Genomic DNA, 20,004 nt, shown 5'->3' with positions numbered 1-20,004 from the left:
AATTTGGCGACAAATTGGCTCAAATTGTTTGTAGCTTCATCTTTTGACTTTCTGGATTTTTAATCATGTCTATTGTGTCATGCAATAAAACAGAAATAGGACAGGTGAAACTAAAGTGAAGTCCCTCATAAAGAGTGCTCATACGTTCACTACGATACAACTGTGAGAGGCGGAAACACGAGTGATAGACAGGCCTTGCAGCCAATCATAGCGCACATTGCCATGTTTCCGGAAGCACACACGTGTTTGGCCCTTAACTTCAGCAATGCACAGTCAGTCACGCTGTAGCTCAAAATTATTCAACTCAGTACATTCTCTGCTTTCAAGTGTTGATTTGGGATGGTGTGGACAAGCAGAATTTGTTTCCGGAAGGTTAGTAACGTTGACGAGCTCGTCGAATTGGATTTAATGCTAAGTTAGCTAACGTAACGTTAGCTGCTGGTAGCCCGACCTTCACATGCTCATGTGTCTTATCGTTTACAGACCGTGTAGCAAATTACTGCGTAAATGATATGCAGCGTAATTTTTTTGGTTCATATTTTAAGAGCATTAATCCATTTACTGTTAATGCAATTCTGTGCATTTGTATAAATAGTTAGGTTATATGTAGATTTACATTTCATATATATGTAACTGTACTTTCATAAGTTATTTCAGTTTCATTATAGATTAGCGGTTGCAGAATGACGTGAATAACTATCCATCATCATGTCATTTTTTTTTCCTTTCGTCTGTAATGTTGACGTCTGTTAACCTCAGAGGGCACCGAGTGCACCAATTGATGAAATTGTGTGTATACGACATTGTGCGTCATGTTGAAACGCTTTATTCAGTCTTGTATGTTTCTCATTCTTTTTTTATAAGGGAATAACAGCGGGAATGTGACTATTTGTCATGGACTGTTTCCTATTGTGAAAAGTCCTTGAGCTATGGAAAGTTTACTATTATTCATTTGAAATTATTTTAATTTGCTGATTTTCAGTTCAATATTTTTGTAGTTTTTTGAAGTATTGTGCAGCTTAATATTTTGACAATTTAATAGAATATAAAATTAATATAAAATGTATGTATAATTTAATAAAATACTTAATGTTTGAAAATGTCACAATTTGGGGAATTGAAATCACTTCTATTCCACAAAAACATAATAAAAGGATCAGGTCACAGTAAATCATTTGTAATTTTTTCCAATAAAAATAATTCTTATTCAGTACTTACTCTTGAGCTTTCTGTTCATGACAATGCTACCGAAAGTATGACAATTTACACATACATTTCTGTCTTTTTTATTTCAGTATGGCAATTTTGTGGATAATGTAAGGCTGTATGTCAGAGGTGGTACCGGAGGAATGGGTTTGCCCCGTTTAGGCGGACATGGAGGGGATGGTGGAGATGTATGGGTGGTGGCCAAAAAAGACACTAGATTGAAGCAAATTAAAGACAAGCATCCTGACAAACGGTTTATTGCTGGTGTTGGTTCAAACAGCAGGTGAGTCTTTTAATTCTGATTGATGAGAGACATGGAAGTGCATCTGATATGCAATAGAAATTTCCTGTAAAAAAAACACACATGCATACATGTATATCATTTTGAAAATTAATATTTTTTTCTGTTTCTCAGAGAATATAGGCATTTAAACAAAGCAGATTTATTAAACATGTTTATTAAAATAATATTTTAGTCACCAATCATATTTAGAGATTAAAATATAATACAATTAAATTCAAGCAAAATATTGCAAAAATTTAAAAATTACAACCTACAAAATTTCAACAAAACTTATTTATTATTATATTTTTTGAGCTTTTTCCTGTTTTTTTTTTCAAAATGTGTATTTAATATTTTTCTATAACATATACATTTGTGTGTACTAGTTTTTGGACCATTGTCATAAGTTATTTTGTTAGATAAGCTCCAGATTTAGCTTCAGTACTGACTAATTTAATGTTTATGCACAAATATAATATTGTTTAGCTTCCTATTTAAAATGTGAATGTAAAAAATTGTGAGGCGTGTAATTATATATACTGAGCACTGTACAGATGTTGGACAACAAAACTGAAAGTTGGAAAATTGGCCAATAGCATTGGAGGTTTTTCATAGATTCCTCAAGCAAGGGTAGAGTGTGAAGGTTAAACTAGCGGAGTAATAGCACAGTTCTGCTTAAAATAAAGCCATGCACATAACATTATGGGTGACATATTGGAGTTCAAAAGAGGACAAATTGTTGGTGCTTGTCTCCTTGGTGCATCTGTGACCAAGACAGCAAGTCTTTGTGATGCATGAAGAGCCACAGTATCCAGGGTAATGTCAGCACAATCAAAAAGGACGGACCACATCCAGAAGGATTAACTGTGGACACAAGAGGAAGCTGTCTGAAAAAGATGACCGATACTAACCCAGATTATATCCAAAAAATCGTAAAACCATAGCTGCCTGTTTTGCACTCAACCCCCCCTTATCCACCAAAACTTTTAGTTGGCAGCTCCACATGGTAAATATATATGGTCGGGCTGCTATAGCCAAACCTTTGGTCATTCGTGCCAAAGTCAAACATCGGTTTCAATGGTGCCAGCTGTAAAAATCTTGGGCTTTGGAAAATGTGAAAAGTATTGTTCTCTAATGAGTCCTCCTTCACTGTCTTTCCCATCCACATCTGGGAGAGTTACAGTGTGGAGAAGCCCCTAAGAAGCGTGCCACTCAGACTGTAGCATGCCCAGAGTGAAGCATGGAGGTGGATCAGTAATGTTTTGGGTTGCAATATCATGGGATATCACCCTAGGCCTGATGCTTGTGCTAGATGGACGCGTGTGTCACTGCCAAGGACTACCAAACCATTCTGGAGGACTATGTGCACCCAATGGTTCAAATATTTTATCCTGGGGTGTTTTGGAGGATCGAGTCAAGAAACTTTTTCCTGGAAACTTTTTCCTTTCGCTGTGCAAGACTTGTATCTGTCATTTCCATGACAAATAGATGCTGTATTGGCCACAAAAGGAGGCCCTGCACCATACTAATGAATTATTGTAGTCTACAACCAGGCATTTCAGTTTCATTGTCTAACCCCTCCTATATAGTTTATAAAGATATATTTATTCTTGATGACATCATATAAATTGAGATTTTGCTTTCTTGTAAATTATTTGTATTATTTTTTTAATATACCAGATTATTTGATCTCTCCTTTTGATTGTTTGTGTTGAAGTGAGAACTTTGAAACATGTTGTAGGTGTTATTCCCTTTGTCTGGTGAATCTGATCTATTGATATATTGGAAGCTCACTAGCTTAATGCTTAAATTGTTGCCATGAAATAGCCTATTAAAAATGTAAGACAATGTAAATTTGCACAACAATGTGAATCTGTAAATAAATAGGTAGGTAGGTAGGTACGTAGGCAGGCAGAGATAGATAGATAGATAGATAGGTGGATGGATAGATGGAAAGTACAGTTCATTTACCTTGTTTGAAGTCATTCAATGGCTTTTTGTGAAAAACAGATTGAAAACCTGTTTTTGAACATCTTGCCTTCCACCTGTTCAAATTAAAATATGCAAAAGAATGAATTGTTTGCATGCAGCCAGAAGAACAGCACAAGGAGAACATACTGTGCACAAATGATTTGATCTGTGTGTCTTATCCTATGTAAGGTTAAAATAAGCAAAACTGTGATTTTAGAGAATGTGCTAAAGTCTATGAGACCTTTTATAGTATTAATATAGTTTATTATGGTGACTTTTTTTCACTGCTTCTCGTGTGAACCATTTAATTAAATAAATTATTTGGCTATAGCTAAGCAAATATCATTCAAGGTTGTTAAAAAATATGCAAACTTTCACTGAATCAGGATAAATGGGAGTACATAAAGCATACATATATGCTGCAAAATTGATCAGATGAAAGTATCTCAGTAGACAGTATGTGATACCATTAATAGATCTATATATGCACAGTTGCATTCCTCTTGCCATATGTTGCCAGCAGAATCCTCTTTTCAAGCTTTTAAATGCAGTATTGGTGAACGGTGCACACGCTCCAGCATATTGCACAGTGTCAATCCGTCTTGTTCTGTTTTTCGAATACAGCTTAGGATATTACACATTCACAATCAATCAGTGCTCTGTTTAATTTTATTTGTATTTGTTCTCCAGTTTTGTGAAAGAAAAAAGCAATACCACCTATTTTAATAGCATTGTGTTTTTATTCAATTTTACATTTAGCAGACACTTATCCAAATCAACTTAATTTGCACACACACTGAACAAACACCTGGAGCAGTAGGCTGCAGGGAAGCAGTAGGGGGTTTGGTGTCTTGCTCAAGGAACCTCAGCTTCAGCTTTACTGTTGAGGGTGTTTAACATATAATATTTATTCATTTTAATAGCTGCTTACTGCATCTGGTTTGTTTTGTTTAGCTGATTTTGTAGCATAGAAATTGTAAGTAAAGTGTTTTATTTTATAATTTTTTTTTTTTTTACCAGCATTCAATCTCTGCGAGGCGCTAAAGGAGAAGATATTGAGGTCTTTGCACCCACAGGGATCAGTGTTACATCGGATCATGGGAAAATGCTAGGTTATCTTTATAATATCTAAATCGCCTCTAAATTACCGATTTTTAAACTTTTCTTTTAAACACCATTTGTGTTTCCGGCTTCATTTGATATTGTACTTTGTGTCACTTTGTTTTAGGAGAGCTTAACCGTGAAGGAGACAAGCTTTTGGTGGCGAAAGGTGGTCGTGGTGGCTCTCCACAATCAGGGTTCTTGCCTAATAAAGGCCAAACCAGAAATATCCGGCTGGACCTCAAACTCATTGCAGATCTCGGACTTGTAGGGTAAGAGAATCTATTCTTGGAATGTGCATTGGGATAGGAGGAATTGGCCTCAAACTTAGGGTAATTTTCAAAATAATACTGTAAAAATGAAGTTAAATAATGCATTTAATTGTTTTCTTTGTTTGTTAATGCATATTTTACATGTCAAACCTTTCATAGCTTTACAATTGCGTTATATTGACAGGTTTCCTAATGCAGGCAAATCTTCCTTGCTGACTGCCTTGTCTCATGCTAAACCAAATATCGCCAACTATGCCTGTGAGTATCAGAATTCAACAATACATTATTTAAACTAATGTTGACTAATGAAACTTATTTCTATTGAGATAGTTAATATGTCTGAAAAAGTTAGTAACAAATGAATTAATTGTGTGTATATAATCTTATAATCTAACTATTACATTTATACGTGATTATTCTTTTGACAGTTGTTGTTTTATTCTTTCTTCTTTTTCTTCAGTCACGACGTTAAAACCTGAAATTGGAAAGGTCATGTATGATGACCACAAGCAGGTAGGATGACAGGCTCTTCGAAAGGCCCTGAACCAGCATTATTAATCACAGGAGGATGCTGTCATGTCATGACTTACTGTAGTTATGACAACGGCACGCCTGTTCAGAGGACCACATTATGTGAAGGAGTTTTCGGGCCAGATTTGCTAAACAGTGTAAATCAGCATGACAATGCAATGGCCACTGATGAGACTGGAAAGTTCTGTTGATGATCTGCTCAAACATTGAGGAATTAATGCACACAGAGACTCATTATCATGAGTGGTGCAAATTAAATTGACCACACAAAAACAAACCCGATGATGATAAGAATATGTGGGTAATTAAATTAAATACTGTGCTTTTTCGCTGTTAGATGGCACACATTCACAACCAACAAAAGCGTAGTTTGATGACACCTTGACTGAGTGTGCAATTATGGGAGTTGTCGTCTTCATTACATCCCACAGTACTCTTGCAGAAACCATGTTCATGGACTGGTAATATAATTTATAATAATGGTAGTGTGAAGCAGAGTAAAGCCAAAAGCATTTAAAGCAAAATAAGACCACTAAAGCAATTGCTGGTGAGAGACAAGCACAATGCGGCATGAAAGCATTAGAGATTTATTCCACTTCCAGTTGTGTTAACGTGGGGAAGAAACAATGCTATTTAATATTTGTCAAAATGCTGCTCTGTGCAGTCTAATGAAACGCAACGTATTGGGGACTTTGGTGTTTTCTATAAAACCAAAGTGGAAATCGGTTTTGTGCGTAATGTTATTAGCATGAGGACACAGGACATGGTCTTTGTCACTAAGCTGAAATTGCTTAGTTCTCTCTATTTGAACATTCTTCAAAATATTTGGGATATTGGGAGTAAAAACAGTAGCAAAATCAATAAGACTAAATTAAATTAAAAGATAATCTTTAACAAAAAAGGCACAATATGGTTTAAGACTTTCTTCTTTAGGTTTTAAATAATGCTGCAAACTAGTAAATTTCCAGAGTGAATACCTAGTAAATACCAAATGAATGGTTTATTTCAATACTTGCGTCTGAAAGGCAAACTCTCACAAATGCACACGTGAGTTACAGAGTGAGTTACTGGATTTTGTTTTTCAGGTTTCAGTAGCAGATTTACCAGGACTCATTGAAGGTGCTCATATGAATAAAGGCATGGGACACAAATTTCTCAAGCATGTTGAGAGAACCAAACAGCTCATGTTTGTGGTACTGCATTCTATATGTTCTGTTGAGAACTTGAATACTATGTACTCTCAAAGACATATGGTTAATCATGTTCTGATGTTTCAGGTTGACGTCTGTGGGTTTCAGCTTGCTAGTAATACCCCTTTTAGGTCTGCGTTTGAAACCGTACTGCTTTTATCCAAGGTGAAATAAATACACCATTGTTCAAAATTGTAATATTATTTAACAGTAATACTATTAAAGTTACAGTAAAGATGTGTTTTTGACTTTGTTGCTTAAAAGCTTCTTCATAGGAAAAAAATACATGTATACAATTAAAGAAATTGAATTAAAAAAAAAATCTTTTCTAAATTTTCCACAAGTGTTGTTTATTAGAACTGGGAAATTCTCACAGTATTTACTAATGTATTTGTCTTTTGAAGACTTTTATTTCTTTCAATGTGGCTGGAATAAAAAAATAAATCAAATAAGTCAATATTATCAGCCCCTTTAAGAAATAAGTTTCAATTGGCTACAGAACAAACCACTGTCGTCCAATTATTTGTCTAACCAAATTTGCCTATTAACCTAACAAATCAAGATAAGCCTTTAAGTTGCATTTAAAGTTAATACTATTATTGTGCATAATAGAGTGTGTGTGTGTGTGTGTGTGTGTGTATGTATGTGTGTGTGTGTATGTATATGTATATATATATATATATATATATATATATATATATACACATATACACACACACACACACACACACACACACACACTACCTGACAAAAGTCTTGTCACCTATCCAAGTTTTAGAAACAAAAAATAATAATTTGACTTCTAGTTGATCACTTGGTATCAGAAGTGGCTTATATGAAAGACAAATGTCTCTAGATTGCGCTTATTTTACCAAAATAAAATATGAATATGCCTTGATTTTTAATTATTTAATTAAGACAGCAAGGTCTTGACTTTGCTGAGACAACAGTCTTGTCACTTAACAGAAATGATGTACAGTATAGAATATAAAGTCTTGGTGCAGTGACAAAAAGAATAAATATTGTGTATGACTACCATGAGCTTAGAGGACTGCATCCATATATTTCTGCAATGACTCAAATAACTTATTAATAAAGTCATCTGGAATGGCAAAGAAAATGTTCTTGCAGGAATCCAAGAGTGAATGCACAGCCCCTATACTAAATGTAACCACAAAACAAGATTTTTTTCTTCACCAAACTAGACTGATTTTTGTGAGAATCTTGGGTCCATTCGGGTTCCAATAGGTCTTCTGCAGTATTCGTGATGATTAGGATGCAGGTCAACAGATGACTCATCTGAAAAAATCTACCTTCTGCCACTTTCTCAAATGATCAACTAGAGGTCAAGTTATTATTTGTTGCTTTTACAATTGGGATCGACGACAAGACTTTTGTAAGGCAGTGCAGACTCAAAACACTTATGCTAATATAAATGCATAAATTAATGCAAATATATACTTTACTACTAAAATGCTTTTTTGCACACAGGATGTACTGTATACATTCTCATGACCTTCTTTTTTAAACAGGAGCTGGAGTTGTATAAGGAGGGACTGTTAAGCAAGCCAGCCATCCTGGTCATAAATAAAATGGATCTCCCAGAGGCTCAAAGTCATTTTCAAGAGCTAGAAGCTCACTTGGAGAACAAGGAAGGTAGGTCATAGATTGCATTTAGACATAGCCTTTGTTTTGAGTTACTTTAAGTATATATATCAGAAAAATGCTGTATAACGATGGATTCTTTTAGCGATCAACTGGATTTAATTACTTTTCATACAGGTTTGAATAGCAGTAGAGAAATAGCTGCTTTACACAAATGTATGTTTTGTAGGAGGGTGACCGGGTCAGAGATTTGTACATTTGTTTGCTATTTTACCAGTCTCTATTTTGTACCATGAGTAAATTTAGCTCAAATGTATGTTTCACAAGATCGTTCCATTTACTTTGATTTTTAAGGAGCTTTTGATGGTAGCTTAAGTGCCTTTTTCCTTGGTTGCTAACTTGTAAGTGGTGCTCTGCTTTCCTAGAATCAATCCATCTTTTTGCTGAAGACGTCATCCCTAAAAGCCTAATGCATTTCACTCACATCGTCCCAGTGTCTGCCATGACTGGTCTTGGATTGCCCTTGCTCAAGTCCCTGATCCGCCAGTCGCTTGAGGAGCAGGACACCATAGACACTGAGGCTCAGCGCAATCAGAAGATCTTAGAGCTAAGAAGGGAGATTCCTCCTTCATCCATACCCAGCTGGGGTGTGCCACAACCCACCTGAGCTCACACTTGTACGTTTGTGTATGAAATTCTGGTGATCATTTGTGGACATGGGAAATCTGAAGCATGCGATTGAAGTGCATTAAGTGGATCACAAATGCTTAACAAATCAGTCTATGTTGAATAGATGTTTTACTGTTTCCCTCTGACATCAAAATGTCTATTTTTGGTAAACTTTCAGGTAATGTTCTTGAAGATGGTTTAGGCTTCTTTCAGTCTTATCAGGCTGATTTGACTTGCTGGAGTTAAAGTGGATTTGGAAACAGGTTAGCTGGTATGAATAATTCATTCTGTTAAAGTGAAAATCTTGCCATTGGATTATGGCTGAGAAACAAAACGTGTTTGGCTCTTGAAAAGCTACATATATATAATGAGAAAACCAGAATCCTCAGATTTTTCTTATGTCTTGGAGGTTTTTTGAACTTTGCTAAAAGTGTAGGTATTTAAATATGTGAAGTTTTGAAAAGGTGTATTTTATTTTTATTACATTTTTTTTCTTTTTTTGTATAGTTTTGTAAATAAAACAAAAAAATGACAATTTTAGTTTTTGTCATTACTTATTTTTATGTTTTTCTAGATCTTCATGCAATTAGAGGGAACAGAAACAGAATTTCACCTCTGCTGCTGTCTGCTGATTTTTCATCTGTTTGTGACGTTGGTAGGTTATGCTTCATCATATGATAGTTTAATGAAAGAATATTCTGTAGCAGATGTTGTCAGTGAACGAGTGTCAATGGAATATAGAAGCGAGGGGGGTGGGGGGAGCAAATAGTAAAGGAATTAGACATTCAGATTATATGATGGCAGATTATTCAACACAATCTCACGGCAATTCGTAACTTTTTGATTTAGTGGCTAATTCGTACGAATTCGTACAATCTAATTTGTACAATTTAGTACGATTTGCTCATCCGCCAATGACGGTTGGGTTTAGGGGTGGGGTTAGGTGCCACGCCTCCTTTTTAAAATCGTACAACTTCGTACGACTGAACTCGTACGAATTCCTATGAATTAGCCACTAAACTGTCAAAACGTAAAATACTTACGTTTTCTCGTGAGATCAGGCTGGATTATTCAAATGTCAATTCGTTACACATATTTAGTTTTGTGCAGTAAGGGATTTGTAGACTCATTGACTGTTTGTAATTCTCGGGGTTCTTTTTCTCTCAACTGCAGGATGCAGGAAATTGTTTAGCTTGAATGATAAATGAATTTTTAGTTCATGAAACTGATGAACTGAGCAGCCATAGCAAAGCATGCTCGCTGTGGTCATACTGTGATGGACATGGTCAGCCACAATAATCAGCTTGACTGTAAGGTTTAAATAAGTCTCAACCAACTCTAAGGGCTAATGTTAGCATAACTTGCATTTTAGACACAATGTTGACTGTTTTGGTATGAAAACTGAAGAGTTGTGCATCTCTGAGGAACAGTGTTACCGAAGTTCAGACTTTAATCAAAGCAGGTGATTCAACAATCTTGGATGAATCATGTGTCTGAATAATCAACTTAATGATTGACTCGATGCGTGCATTCAGATGTTATTAAATATCTGCTGTCGCATATACACTCAAAAAGGTTGTTCAAACTTATTTAAAATGAATTGAAACACAATGCTTAGGGTTTCTTTGGAAATAAATTGTTTTATTAACAATATTTGTTTATTAACAGTTATTGTTTTGTTCAATCCTCTTAAATTTGTAAAAACGATAAGTTAACTTAATCGATTTGTGTTAGGAAAACATAAAGAAACTGTGAACAACATATAGAAATGTATAATTTTTTTTACAGTGTACTGCCGCATAATTATTGTTTTGACGTTTCATTGCATTTTTTCCCCAAAAAGTTCATGTTCCTTGATGACACAACAGAAATACCGTGCTTGTACACAGTCATTTTACAATTAAATTGTGATATGTCCTATGTAACTATTTCCCTTTAGTGTTCTCTGAATTTTAGCGATTTGTTAGGTAGAATATACAAAACTGTTAACTTTTCAGGCAACATTGTTTTTCATTTAGATTCTATTTCAGCAGGAATAATAAAATGTTCCTTTAAAATAATTAAGTATGAAGCTGCTTGTTATGCCAGTTTGTAAAGTTAAAATATTATAGAATGGCTCAGTTTTGAGTTTTAATTGGACAACATTTCTAATAGTTAGTATTAGATTTGTATTTTTTCAAATGTATTTCACACTGTAGACTCGACCACACTAATATAAAAGTCAGCTCTTTTTGGACAATTTAATCTTTGTTGTCTGAAAGTTTAGTAGAAAGAAACAAAAGCTTTTCTTTTCACGTTTATATGTAATTTTTAACTGTCAAAAAATGTTTATTTTGACAAAAATAGGCAATCCTTCTATGTAATGTGTTGATAAGAGTGGTCTATTTTCATAAAAAAATATCGCCACATGGTGGAGCTGGGATCTTACTGTGGCTCACCACATGGTGGAGCTGGGATCTTACATTGAACAAAAACTTTTTGAACACAAACGGAGCATAGATGCTATTTTATAACTGCTATAAAGTTAAATGTTATCAGTTTACAAAAAATAAAAAAATAAATAATAATATTGCAACAAAAATCAGTACACTAAAACTTGAATCTCATGACAGAATCTAATCAAAATGACTCCTAGACTGTTTCTTATGTGGGCAATGCTTTGCAACTATAGTCTTTAGATTATTAGACAACTACACAATATTCAATCTAATACCAAAATACTTAATTATACTGGTAAATAGCAATAATACTTTTATGGTGGTTGACGTATAGTTGCCATAAAGGTTATAAATAATGCACATATTAAAGATTTTCTTTGCTTACATCCACTGTGTCCATATCTACACTGTAAAAATGGGCACACTTTATTTTTAATCTACAATGCGCACTAATAAAGCATTAACTGAGACTTTTAGCTCAGTAAACTACTAATTTGGTGCTAATTACTAGTTAGTAAAGTAGTAGTTGAGTTTGGGTATTGGGTAGGATTAGGGATGCGAAATAAAATCATACTTTATAAATACTAAACAGATCTTCAAAATAAGCTAATAGTGGGAAATAGTTGTTAAAGTGTCACCAAAACAGTTTTTTGTTTAAAATCTAATGAACATTTCTAGTCTTTTCAGCTTCATCAAACTGACTAAAATGAAGTTACATTGTTAATAACTCAAAACAAAATGAGTTGAAACCTGATTCACTTATTAAAATAAGTTAAAGTAACATAAGAAACATTTGTTGTCATGACTTTTTGTCATTTCATTTATTTTTTTACTGTACTTCAGTGCGGTTTAAGGTAACAAACACAAAATTCCAAAAGCATAATGTTTATTAACTATTAGGAATCATTTTGATGAAAATAAAAATAGAAAAACAAGCCTCTACATGGTGAATCAGGACTTAAAAATATGTTGCCGTCCTAAAGGTTTAACGATTAAGTAAAATATAATTATTGCTTCTGTCTCACACACACACACACACACTCTCTCACTCCTACATCAGGGTAGGACTCTCATAGACGTATTTATGATGTTTCTACTATACAATTTGTTTATTTTCTGGCCCCAACCCTACACCTAAACCCAACCCTCAGAGGAAACATTTATTTATTATTTAAAAGCATGTTTACTGGTGTCACAAGTCCCTATGAGCCTGAAACACAACAAGTACACACAAAAAACCACGCACATTGTTACATCAACTCAGCTACAACCTAAGTACACAAACAAGTCTATGTATGCCTGCGCTGATCTTTCTTTATCAAAGTATCAGATATGTAATCTGTTCATCAGTGGAGACACTATCATGGCCAACAATAGTCAAACTAACATGTGCTTGCCTGCACAAATTAGCACAATGCCAATCTGTGGATGACGTCTAGACATCTGGCAGTGCAAGACACAGCTTGTTACAAACAAACTGCTTATGTGTTTGTGACGGTAATCTACTCATCCTTGTGAGTGCACTGAGAATGGATAAACGAATGTACGCATGTACATCTTTCTTCGATATTCCCTGCTGCTTTGAGCCAATAGTCAGAAAACCAATAAACAGTCAGCGACTACCATAAACTTTAATCTCCTCACTCCAAATCAAACTGAAAGTGTAAAAGTACTGTAAAAACACATATAAAAAATGAAATAAAACAATTTCATAAAACGGTAAGTTGTTCTTTTTAACATAACTGAGCATTAAAATGATCATTTAAACCTTCTAAATACTAAAATGATAAATTAAACAATAATTTACTGTCAACTTGATTGTACTATGTTTTTTTAATTCCAAACTTACAATATAAAACATGCTGCGTTGTGTTAACCTAATGTTGGGTTCATTTTTAAAACTCATTTTAATTTTTATTTTTAGCTGCGTTTGGGTAATACAACACTGAATGTTTTACGATGTATACACAGCATTTGACAAACTTATCAACTAATTCTTTTTACAGAATTTTACCCATAAGGTAATTCTATTAGTAGCAAACCATGAATAGCCTCTAAAATTGAACTGAATGGGTCTATAGCAGTCGTTATAGCAGTCAGCATTATAACACAAGTGTGAAACATCCCTGTATATTAATCAACCAATAAGCAAGGTAAGCACTCGCTTAGAGCCCTGGGAAATGACAGGGCCTTGACCAATGCCAACAATTGCCTAAATTAATCAAATAGCTCATTTATAAATGCTCCATCAAATCTGTTTATAACCTTTAAGATTTAAAAGTTATTCTTTTCAAACCCGCGGGGACCCCATGAATAGTGGAACGTTCCTTACTTACTGCACATGCAAATATTCAAATCTACTCACAAATATGGCTATTTGACTGTACATATAGTTAGTTTGTGATCTTGTTTTATTTTTGAATTTATTGTATTTAATTTTTACATTTAAGAAGATAAAGGTTCCATTCATTCATTTTCTTTTCGGCTTAGTCCCTTTATTAATCTGGTGTCGCCACAGTGGAATGAACCGCCAACTTATCCAGCATATGTTTTACGCAGCGGATGTCCTTCCAGCTGCAACCCATCACTCGGAAACACCCATACACTTACATTCACACACATACACTATGCACAAGTCTGTCCCTGATAGTAATATGTATCAGGTCTATATTATTCAACACGTTGCATGTTGGGTGTGCTTTTCCTCATTTTGACAGATAAATAGCATTTTTTTAAATTCACTATCTAGGAAGAAGTAAAACATAATTATGGGAAAGATGTGAGATTGAGAGACTGACCTGCTCAAATGTTCATTAATGTAAATCTTTAATTAACCAATTACATGGTGGCAATTCAATCCTTTTAGGAATGCAGATATATTAAGACATTTTGCTTTAGTTCAAACCAAGCATGAGAATGGGGAATGACTTTGAACTTGAAAGCATGTTTGTTGCTGCCAGTTGGTTTGGTTTGAGTTATTCAGAAGCTGCTGATCTACTGGGAGTTTTACACAGATTTTACAGAGATTGTTTTAAAAGCAAGGGAGAAAATAGAGTTAGCAGCAGTTGCTGATGGCAGTACCTCAAATAACCATGCAATACTACAGAGGTCTGCAGAAGAGTATCTCTGAGAAGCACAAGACATCAAACCTTGTCAACACAGGCCTATTGGAAATATCAGCCTAAATTTTTAATAAAACAAAGAATATTTGACTGCAGTTTCTAAGAAAAATGAATGCTACAGGCAGTATGACGCCAACAACATTTGTTCCTTTTCATACTAATGATATTTGTGGAGAAATATTATTGATGAAAAAAGGATTATTTTTGGGAAGTTCTTTGCACCACCATCAAATAAATTCTACAAAACAATGTAATGTCTATGATACATTTGGCTCCATATGGACAACTTTTGTGGTGGTCAGTTTGCTCGCTTCTTTTGGGGCAGTGTTGTACTTGTAATGCAGAGCACTCAGGTTTGAGTTGGTTGGGTTCAGGTGAGCAGTTCGCTAGGTCAGGTGTTCTCAAACTAGGCCATGGAGGTCCGGTTTCCTGTTGATTGGCCTACTTTCCTCAAAACACCGGCAAGGATTTTTCCAATGCCTAGTAAGAGCTTGATTAGCTAGCCCAGGTGTGTCTGATTGGGGTTGGAGCTAAAATCTGCAGGACACCGGACTTCCAGGACCGAGATTGAGAACCCCTGCACTAGATGATTTGTAGAACAGGATGACGCTGATTATCAGTGGTGTAAGGTAACAAATTACAAATACTCAAATTACTGTAATTGAGTAGTCTTTCTCTGGAATTGTAATTTGCTAAGTAGCTTTAAAAATGTGTACTTTTACTTTCCCTTGAGTACGTTTTTACTGCTGTATCGGTACTTTTTCTCCATTACTTTCCCCTCAACCTGCAGTGACTATTTTTTCATGTCTATGGGGATTAGAAAAATCAGTCCTGTGATTCTTGTCCAATCAGATTGCATTTAGAAGGTAAATCGCCTCATAATGAACTACCTCAAGACATGGGTGGTTTATAATTGCAGCAAACTGTTTGGAAGCGTTTTCTAGAAAATGTCCAAAATCTTTATACGCATTGACCCAGAGACTGTTTAAATGCATGTCACTGATGAGAAGATAACGAATGTTTACTGTATGATGATCGAAATGGACTTAAACATCCAGCAGGCACAAGACGTCAACATGACGTCAGATTGACATTGTACCCCAATGTCATAAGGAATTTGCATTTTATTTGGAAATGTAAATCGGGTTGACATCAGAACCCAACGTCAGGCTGACGTCAATGTCCAACGGCTAACCTAAAGTCAACCAAATATCAACGTATAATGATGTTACAGCTTGACGTTGTGTGGATGTAACCACTATGCCGTCTATCAGATGATGGATTTTGGTTGCCATACCTGACAAATTAATGTCAGTTTGATATCAATATGACGTTGTTTTAAGATGCTGGTTTGACATTGGATTTTGGTCACGGTCTAAAACGAATTCATATGAACTACACTCTAAAAATGTTGTTTAGACCAAACAAAATATAACGCAACAGTTTGCATCAATATATTGAAGTTACGACAACATCTAACAAAATTAAGTTAGACAACAAACAAAGATAGACAACAAAATTAAGTTAGACAACAAACTTTATTGTGTTAGCCAAATGACATTTTCCTCTTTAATCAGAGACATTTCAAACTCCATTTTTTGACTACTAAAAAAATTGTTGTTTCAACTAGTTTTTTTTATTTATTAAACTTTAAAATAAATTCAGTGTTATGTACCTAGTTACATAATTATACATGCAAGTTTTCAAGTTTAAGCGTCAAATAAATTAAGTAGCTGAAATTGTTTAAATTCTTGTATGTTTTCAAATTTACTGTTCATTTAGTTGTTTTAAGAAATACAGTCAACAACATTTTTGTTTTCCAGTATTTTTTTATTTATGTTAAACCAGTTTTTCAGTATTTTACAAAACAAAATATGTGTACCGTCTCATAAAAACAGTATGAAAAATAACAAAAAACATCAGTGTGTGGACTTACAAATACAAAACAACATAAAGTATAACATAAAAAGCTAAATCTACTCTGAAATAAGTAAAGACTTCAAAAAATAATTCTCTTGAGATGCATTACTTTTGCACTGGGCTTCAGTCCATCAAGTTCCAAAAACTTCACAAATATATTTAAGTTCATTGAGGTAGCTTAGATTCAGAGCATATATTATGCCCATCAGCAGAGCACCTTGACATATCCATTTAATTTAGGATTCTCATGCCCTCAACCATGATGGTTTCTGTGGTGTGATTCAATTCTAAAGCATACTGATCACCAATGATGGCAATTGTCATCACTTGCCTTTCAAGGTCCTCCTCAAATTCTTGTGTATTCTTGTAAAGCAAGAGAACAGAAGCTACATTTTGCATGTCTTATTTGACACACAAGGATCAGTTCATGGATTTCTGTAAATGAGTTGGTGATCTGAATCAGGTACAGTGCATCCGGAAAGTATTAATATCGCTTCACTTTTTTTCACATTTTTTATGTTACAGCCTTATTCCAAAATTAATTAAATTCATTAATTACTCAAAATTCTAAACACAATACCCCATTATGACAATGTGATTTTTTTTAAATTGTTGCAAATTTATATATATATATATATATATATATATATATATATATATATATATATATATATATATATATATATATATATATATATACATACATACATAAGTATTGACAGCCATTGCTCAATACTTTGTTGATGCACATTTGGCAGCAATTACAGCCTCAAGTCTTTTTTTTAATATGATGCCACAAGCTTGGTACAGCTGTCTTTGGGAATTATTGCCCACTCCTCTTTGTAGTACCTCTCAAGCTCTACCAGGTTGGATGGGAATCGACGGTGTACAGCCATTTTCAGATCTCTCTAGAAAGGTTCAATAGGATTTAGTTCTGGGCTCTGGCTGGGCCACTCAAGGACATTCACAGAATTGTTGTGAAGCCACTCCATTGATATTTTGGCAGTGTGCTTTAGGTCATTGTCATGTTGGAAGATGAACCGTCGCCCCAGTCTGAGGTCATGAGCACTCTGAAGCAGGTTTTCATTCAGGATGTCTTTGTACATTGCTGCATTCATCTTTCCCTCTATCCTGACTAGTATACCAGTTCCTGCTGCTAAAAAACATCCCTACAACATGATGCTGCCACCACCATGCTTCATTGTAGGGATGGTATTAGCCTGGTGATGATCGGTGCCTGATTTTCTCCAAACGTAACACCTGGCATTCACTCCAGAGAGTTTTGTTCCTCATGGTCTGAGAGTTCTTCAGATGCCTTTTGGCAAATTCCAGGTGAGGAGTGCCTTCAGTCTGGCCACTCTACCATACACTGAAAAAAATTATTCAAAGAAGATTCCTTGGATTTACTCAATTTTTTTACGTTGAGTGGTTGTAAACAATTTATTTGGGTTGAATTTAAACAAACAAATTAAGTTGAACATTGCTCAATTTAATTTGTTTGTTTAAATTCAACACAAATAAATTGTTTGCAACAGTTTTGCATGCAACACTTTTTTCAGTGTACAGGCCTGATTGGTGGATTGCTGCACAGATGGTTGTCCTTCTGTAAGGTTCTCCTCTCTCCACAGAAGAACGCTGGAGCTCAGACAGAGTGACCATTGGGTTATTGATCACTTCACTGACTAAGGCCCTTCTCCCCGATCACTCAACTTAGATGGCTGGCCAGCTCTAGGAAGAGTCCTGGTGATTCCAAACATCTTCCGCTTACGGATGATGGAGGCCACTGTGCTCATAGGAACTTTCAGAGCAGCAGATTTTTTTCTGTAACCTTTCCCAGCCTTCTGCCTCATGACTATCCTGTCTCGGAGGTCTACAGACAATTCCTTTGTCTTCATGCTTGGTTTGTGCTTTGACATGCACTGTCAACACTGGGACCTTATATAGACAGGTGTATGCCTTTTCAAATCATGTCCAATCAACTGAATTTACCACAGGTGAACTCTAATAAAGCTGCTGAAACATCTCAAGAATGATCAGTGGAAACAGAATGTACCTGAGCTCAATTTGAGCTTTACACCTAAGGCTGTGAATACTTCTGTACATGTGATTTTTCAGGTTTTTTATTTTTAATAAATTTGCAACAATTTCAAAAAATCTTTTCACATTGTCATTATGGGGTATTGTGTGTGAGAACAACTGAATTGTAGTAACATTTGGACGGTTAAGTCAGAATTGAATCTCTGAAAAATGTTTTCAATAATTAAATCTATGCCATGATTTATTAAGGCAGTTCTGAAGGTAATAGCAAGTTTTAAGTGGCCAGTAAATGTACGCAAACATTAAATACTTAAATGAATACAAAAATAGGGATATAGAAAACAGGCCTGAATGACAAATAAGTTTAGGATAACTTCTCTGTTGTAGTAATAATAATGATAATGATAAAAAGAGCACAAAAATCAGACATTGTGTTTGATAAGAGAGTGACACAGATTGCATGTTGTTGCTCTGAATCCTCAAGGCTACAGTAAATGTTTATGTGTGGAGGAAATCAGATATGCAGTTGAAGTGTTGTAAGTGGACTCTGCCCCTCCACGCTGGCTGGACGACGGGAGAGGTGTGCCTGCCGTTTGGAGGGGCTTGAACAGAAAGTGAATACGAGCCAATTGAACTCAACTATAAAGTCCACACTATGTTAAAACAGCAACTAACACGTGCTAAATAAAGCAGAACACAACTGATCTCGCTAAATGGTGGCATCAAAAGTACACAGAAGATATACTCAATTTACTTTGTTATTGGCAAATGGCAGGTGCGAACTGACACAAGTTGCCCAATTTAGGTCTCCAGTAAGAATTATAGTTTATTTTATAGCTTTTTAACTTTGATACAGTAAATTATGCCCTATTTTACAGATGTTTTTAATAATAATAATTTATTTTTATTGAGCGCCTTTAAAACTGAATTCTCAAAGCGCTTTATACAAAAAAAGATAAAACAGTTTAAAATAACTGTAAAATTGAATCATTCAAGATAAAACATTCAGAATTTTACACTGTAGTTTTAAAATAATAGATTTCTATTTACTCGTACTTGACTTCTGTGAGTCACAAAAAATGTATGTTCATCAAAATTAATTAAATCTGTATTATTGTTATGGAACAAAAATAACCCCCCCAAAACACTTGAAATGACATCAATTTTAATTTTAAAACTTTTTATTTCCCCAACATTTTACTTATCAGAAGAAAAACATAGTTTGTTAAGGAAAATATTAATAATACCTCCATAAATAACAAATTTAATAATACAATAATAATCCTAATCCCTCTATAATAATCCTAATCCCTCCATAATAATACTAATACCTCCATAAATAATAACAATAATACTAAAAAATGGGGTAATTGTCCTTTTCATATATCAACATATCCGACTGTATGATTTTACACTAATATGATGAACATAAAATGTTTTTCTTCCGTTCTTTAGTTGACTTACTAGGTATCAAAAGCAATTAAATAAATAAAGTGAAGGCAGTAAGATAACTGAGCCACATGTGCAAGACAACTGCCCCAATTTACCCTTGGTTGAAAGTTCACATCTCAACCTGAACTAAATATTGTGGAGACACAAAGGTCATAGCTTTAAAATGGTTAACTAAAAATATGAACATTGGGAAAAACTTCAGACAAG

General features: G+C 34.6%; 1 protein-coding gene across 1 annotated transcript; it reads left to right on the top strand.

Moving 5' to 3' along the window:
- The first annotated feature begins 245 nt into the window (after positions 1-245).
- gtpbp10 (GTP-binding protein 10 (putative)) lies at positions 246-9,266 on the top strand. Its single transcript, XM_056475339.1, has 10 exons — positions 246-372; positions 1,296-1,489; positions 4,481-4,572; positions 4,689-4,833; positions 5,018-5,091; positions 5,294-5,346; positions 6,450-6,557; positions 6,642-6,719; positions 8,087-8,210; positions 8,585-9,266. Exons 1-10 carry the CDS (start codon positions 340-342, stop codon positions 8,824-8,826), a joined length of 1,143 nt encoding a protein of 380 aa, XP_056331314.1. The 5' UTR covers positions 246-339; the 3' UTR covers positions 8,827-9,266.
- Positions 9,267-20,004: the final 10,738 nt, after the last annotated feature.

The sequence above is a fragment of the Danio aesculapii genome, chromosome 16 (assembly GCF_903798145.1).
Source record: "Danio aesculapii chromosome 16, fDanAes4.1, whole genome shotgun sequence".
Taxonomy (NCBI): Eukaryota; Metazoa; Chordata; class Actinopteri; order Cypriniformes; family Danionidae; genus Danio; species Danio aesculapii.
The sequence above is the reverse complement of the archived record's forward strand: the minus strand, read 5'-3'. Positions and strand labels throughout refer to the sequence as shown.